Below are 6,000 nucleotides of genomic sequence, written 5' to 3' on the forward strand. Positions count from 1 at the left end.
GATACAGGGAGGATGTTTCTAACAGGGAGTGAACCCAGTCCAGCCACCAGGTGCAGCTGTGGTCCAGGGCAGTGCACTGGGAGGGTCTGAAGAAAGAGAATTCTTCTTCTACCCTGCTTGACTGTGTGACTTGACTTCTCACTCCCTGAAAAAACCTTCTTGGAAATCTGTGCTCTGTTTCTCTATTAATGTTCCTTGCCCAGAACATCCAAACACCACCTCCTCAACAGGACAGGGATTAGGATACTTGGAGACTTTTCCTTTTCCTTTTTGCTCCAGTCACTTTAAAGAGAATTTCTTAATAGTCCCATCATAGTTCTGTGTAGGATGTCTGCTTTAACACCTTCTGGGCTCTTATTCTTTTTATCCTGGCTCCTAAAAGAGATGATTTTGATCATTTATCCATTGATCATGCAGAGTTCAAACTTCTACTCCCAAAATATTGAGTCATTAGCCTGGCTTTATGCATAGTTGTCTATATTAAATCTGCCTGTAAGTATTTTGAGAAAGGTTTTCAAGATAGAAGTTCCAAGAATATGTGATGAGCAAGAGTTCTTGATGTTCCCATTTCTTTGCTCCATTTTGTACAAGTGCTAATTAATCTGGTTGGTCTAAATGAGCCACTATGTGCAGCAGCATTCCTGATTCCTCAGTTCTCATCCTTCATTTTCTCACTCGATTATAAATGGACCAATAAATCTTCTCTCTGCTGAGCTAGGTCTTCATTATAGGAAGCAAATCAGCAGTGCAGCAACTTCTAGGCATGAAACAGTTTCCTTTAGGAATGCTGTTTCACTAGATTGATGTTTCTAGGGAAAACCTTTACATTTCTCTTAACAAATTTTCCTTTGATGCTGGGCTTTTTTTCTTAAGTAATAACTGTGAAACACAGGTCACAGGCTGTAACTTCAGAGCTGAACACAAGTGAAATGGGGATATTTTTGATAATATTCCATTTTAAAAGCCTGTGTTAGAGATACCTGAAATCTCTGAGAGTCTCATCATGTGGTTGGGACTTGAAAGGTGTATGTGACTAAGCAGGACTTAGGTTGTTTTTCTGTAGTTCTGAATAGATACAGCATCATTGCATTTTCCTCCCTCTCCTGTGAGGGAGGAAGGTGATTGCACCCAGGACCTTTGGCATTTGACTTGGGTTCTGCAGGTCCTTCTGTAACCAGCTGTAATCTCATGTTTTCTGCTTCTCCTGTAACCATATCTGTACTATTCTGACTGGCACCACTTTCCTTAGCAGCTGCCATGGTAAGAGGAGGCTGTCTCAAAGGACTGCTGCCTTTGTTGAGCCCATTGTATTTTTCTATTTTGTTTAAGAAAGATTATTTTTTTTTTTTGCCAGAATCTATGAATATAGGATTATCTCTGAAGAATTTCTTAAAAAAAACACCCCAAGCCTTTCCTACAGAAATTTGATGAACACTATTTGATGCTATTTTCTGAAGTTGGCTTTCCAAACTGTTATTTTCCCCAGAGGTGTGGTTTGGTAGTTGGCAGAGGATCACTTATGCAATGTTGTGTCCAGCACTCAGCTCTCGTGGTTTGGTTGGTGTAATGGTTTGGTTCTGGCACTTTTGGACTTGAGCCCTTTTTAATAAACTGGGAATAAATTAATCAGAAAACAGGAAAGGATGAGGGGAATAGAGTGGGCAAAATGAGAGGAAATAAAAACCCCAACCCTCAAAAAACTGCTTAAAACCTGAGATAACTCATAGCTGAGTTCAGCTTGTCTTCCTAAAAACTAAAGATGTTTCCTTTAAGGTCACAATAAAGAAGGAGAAGCAAAGTGGAAATGTAGGTAATACAAGACAGAGATTAAAGAAGATGATATTTCCTTACTCTACTGGCAGTGTATTTCCAAGAGAATAACTCTTCTTTCCCACCCCTGGACTGGTCCCTCCCCAGGTACTTTGCTGTGCAGGAAGTCTTAGTCCTAAATTGTGCTAAATTCTCCCAGCCTTGCCTTGTTTGACCAGCAGTGCTGCCTTAGGAGGAACTGGAGCTCTTAAATCTCTGTCACACTCCTGATCTCAGTTCCTGACCTTTTTGTTCTTGGTTGTGTGACTCTGTTTGGTTTTTGTGGTTGATTTGTGTTTGGGGGTTTTTTTATTTATTTTAAGAACCAAGGCAGAAAGATTTCCAGCAAATGTACTTAATGTCACTTTATTTGGCAAGCAATATTGACTGACTTCCTTATCCAACTGTGCAAAATGGAAAAGACAGTTGTAAAAAAGAGCTTGATCTTGGAGATTTTCCCTGGACCCAGATTTTTAATGCAAAATTCTCTGGAAAAAAGGTTTATTACTCAAAAGCCTACTCAGAGCAAGAACCCTTTTACATGCTGCAACTGCTGGCACATCTTGCCTTTTTCACTTCCACAATTCATCCTGCTGCATTTCTTTCCTTGGCAGAAAGATTCCCAGTAGATGCATTTAAGGAGCCCAGTTCAGAACATCAGATACACCCAGTGGGTTTCTCCAGCCTGTGCTGGATGGTTTTATGTTGGATCCAGTGATGCCAGGCACAGGGAGAAGCCCAAATGGAGCCTTTTGCTTCCCTCTCCAGGGGTAGCTCTGGAGGTTTGTGGGAGCAGCTGATCACCTGCTCATCTTGGCACAGCAGAGCTCAACCTGCAAAGCCCTAAGGGTGCCCAGATGAGCACATGGATGTGCCCCTTTATTTCCATTATAATCTCATCTCCTCTTCCTTTCCACACACACTCTGCTGCTTCCCAGATTTTTGCCCTCGAGGCATCTAATTTGCTGCTAATGTTGTTATAATTACAGCTAATTGGAAGAAGAGGAGGGAGAAGCGTGGGGTTTGCCACTGAAAATAATGACATCTGTAAGGAGAGGGGAGAAATATGAAAAATTGAAAAATGGATTTGTGGAGGTGTTCGGTAAAAAACAGACAGAAAAAAAAAAAAAAAAAGTCAATTAATTGACATCTTAATTTTCCTGGAAAAAATCCCGGACCCTTAACATTTTTGGTATTAGCCTGTCCTCAGTGCATACATTACATGAGAAATTATCAGTGCTTCCAAGTAAAGACAGATTTAATTAGCAGCTTGCCATCCCCACTGGGAATGAAAATGTGATTATTTTCAGCATTTTTACTGATACAACTCAATTTCTGCTACTGTAAAAAGGCCATTAGCACACTCCTGATTCCTAACTCCAGAACGTGTGAAGTTAAAGTGCTTTGAAAAGTCAGATTGAGCTGAAGATCACAGAATGTGTTGTAGTTCTTCAGAATACCAGGCAGAAAAGTCTCATGGGAAGAGGAACAGGATATGTGATTTAAACAGCTGCAAGATTTGATCATTTTATTTCAACGAGCCAGCAGATCAGGATTCATAATTCCTAATGTTTCTCTTGAAATACTGAATGCACTTGTGCTACTAGAGATGTGTTAGAGCATTTCCAAAACCTTTTGAAGCTTCAGGGAGCACGTGTTGCACCAGCAATAGCATATTTCCTTTCTTCAATTTTGTTTTATTTTCCTAGCTTGAGTCACTTACTATCAGACACATTTTTGGACCACAGACACCTGCCTAGCCATGGGTACTACCACCTAATTATTCCCTCTGTCACATTTAGCTGCACCTAATGCCAATGTACACCTCTGAGCACTGCTGAATGTCAGCTGATCTTTGCAGAAGTCTGGGAAGATTTTACAGGGGGTTAAAGCCATCAGACCCTACTGTTTGCCCTGTATCAACCATCAGGATTAGAGGAAAGTTGAGACAGAGACTCCTGGAGCACTCTGTGATATCCTCACTGTCTTTTGCTTCTTCACTCCTACTGGCACTGGTGCTGGTTTGATTACAGTCTTGTCATGAAGCACAAGCCTTGGGGGGGGGGGGGGGGGGTGAAAGTGTTACAAAATAGAGGAAAATTACTCCTAAGTGAGTTGTGTTTCTCAATGTCACAATAATTGCCATTGATTTTGCTTTTGCAGATTCCTCCCAGGAGAAGGGAGCCCATCGCTGACAGCCTCTGGCCTGGAGAAGTGTAAACCAAAGGCTGCAAGGGACTCTTGCAACTTCATTATTCTGTTTTCTTCTGGGTTTTCTTGCCCCTTATCTCTTCAGTGCATATGATTTATGTCTGGTGAAATCCCTGCAAGGACAATAGAAAAGCAGCTCATACAGGCTGGTGATCCTCAGGATCCAGTTAAACTCTGCTGGGAAGCCTTTCTGCCCTTTGTTCTGAAGATGCTGTTTGTGCTGCCTTGTGAGAATCTCTTTAAAAGCCTGATGAGAAGAGATGCATTTCTTGCTGGGGATTCAGACTGTCACATCTGGTTTGAATTCAAGAGCTTACAAGCCAAATAGTGGTGTGATTTTTTTGGTTGTTGTTGTTGTTTGGGAATTATGAGGGGTTTTATTTGATTCCAGGGAATGATTTGTTGATATATTACTTTGAATTCTGACTTTTCTTGGTTGGTAAAAGGGAAATCTGTTTCACTGTTTAAACCCCTTTGTGTAATTGTAACCAGGGTACCACCAATGCCAGGCCAGGTAAAAGGTGCCCACTTGCCCTTTTTGAGTCCGGGTCAGATCTCCTTTTGTTTTGGCTCTAGAATTAGATATAAAAAACAATCACAGGGTTGGTTTTTTTTTTTTCCTGAGTGTACTTATTTGTATTGCAAGAATTTTGTTAGAAGTACAGAATGGATTTAACTTCTTAGTGAATATGGCTTTATATTTCCAAATTATTCTTGTAACGAACCTGAACATCATCATGTAATCTCTAATCCAGAATAAAACCTGGCTTTTTGAGTAAAATTGTATTTAGATGATTAATTTTTTCAGAAAATTTTGGTGGATGAGTGTCCAGCAAGCATTACTTGATAATCTATGTGCAAGATTGTCTCTTCCCTTCAGGCTTTTAAGAAGGCTTCTCTTGAGAAACAGGTATCCAAACCTGCTGGGACCCCACCTGAAAGAAGAAACAGAATTTTGCAGGGCGTGAGATGTCCTGCCTGCTTTCCTGGTAGCTCAGGAGTACTTCATGTGGATTTAAGTTGTGATAAAAACAGTTTTTTGAGCTGTGCAAAGACAGAGTCATCAGCTACAGGACTGCCTGCATGTGTTATTTCTGCTTATAGAACAGGTATTTCCATTCCTTTCAATACACCGAGGCCTGTGAATAGGAATAATAACCTTACAGGATTAAACATGTCCTGCATTTGATTCTGGACTCAAGGGGGGGACAGTCCATGGGAAAGGATTCTTCTGCTTTTTTATTGTAGAGCAATGCTGCTTTTGCCAACAGGGATGAAAGAACTGACATTGCTGACTTACAGCACGGACTCGGGAAGAGCAGGAGCAAAGCACTGAGCGAGGCAGCCTCTGGAGAAAAGTTGTTTTTTTTGGTGAACTATTGAAAATCGGAGTTTGACTGCAACCTTAGCTCCACAATAGACTCCCGAGTCTGTGCTGGAGAGAGGGGAGTTTTTATCTCTGCATGAATTTGGAGCTGGCTTGCAAACACCGATAATGTAACCAGCACACAATATCCCCGCGCTCCTCCTGATCAGCGATTTGGCTAATAAGGGTGAGATCATGGAAAATGCTAATGCTCTGCCTTCGGAAAATCCAATTAGAATGTAACCTCGCTCAATGGCAGCTCCCAGCAGGTGACGAGCGCTGCGGGCAGAGCACCCCGCGCTCCGAGGCGCCGCCGACAGACGCGCTCTGTGCGCTCGCTGTGGGAGCGGCCACCCCGCTCCATTCACCGCCACCGCTGTCCCCAAACAGCCGCGGAGGTTTGCGCCGCCCATTTGTGCCGCTCAACTCATTATCTGACGGCATTAACCGGCCCAAAAGGACGATTGAACGCGAGTTATTCACCGGGAGAAAATGGTGTTTGCAGGGCTATCTTTATAGTCACAGGATTGGGCACAAGACTGTAAACTTGGGCTCACGCCAATCCTGATCACGCCGAGCGTGGGGTGTTCCGATGGAGAGTTTGTATCTTGTAA

The 6,000-nt window shown here is 42.3% G+C and overlaps 1 protein-coding gene across 5 annotated transcripts in view; it reads left to right on the forward strand.

Moving 5' to 3' along the window:
* Positions 1-5,095, forward strand: part of TNIP3 (TNFAIP3 interacting protein 3) — a 56,147-nt gene extending 51,052 nt beyond the window's left edge. For all 5 annotated transcript variants that reach the window (XM_088164215.1, XM_088164217.1, XM_088164220.1 and 2 more), the window contains one exon: positions 3,973-5,095. In XM_088164215.1, coding sequence (XP_088020341.1) covers positions 3,973-4,004 — 32 coding nt within the window. In that variant the 3' untranslated portion in view covers positions 4,005-5,095. The remainder of the gene's footprint in view (positions 1-3,972) is intronic.
* The last annotated feature ends 905 nt before the right edge of the window (positions 5,096-6,000 follow it).

This window comes from Sturnus vulgaris, chromosome 4 (assembly GCF_052056855.1).
Source record: "Sturnus vulgaris isolate bStuVul1 chromosome 4, bStuVul1.hap1, whole genome shotgun sequence".
Classification (NCBI taxonomy): domain Eukaryota; kingdom Metazoa; phylum Chordata; class Aves; order Passeriformes; family Sturnidae; genus Sturnus; species Sturnus vulgaris.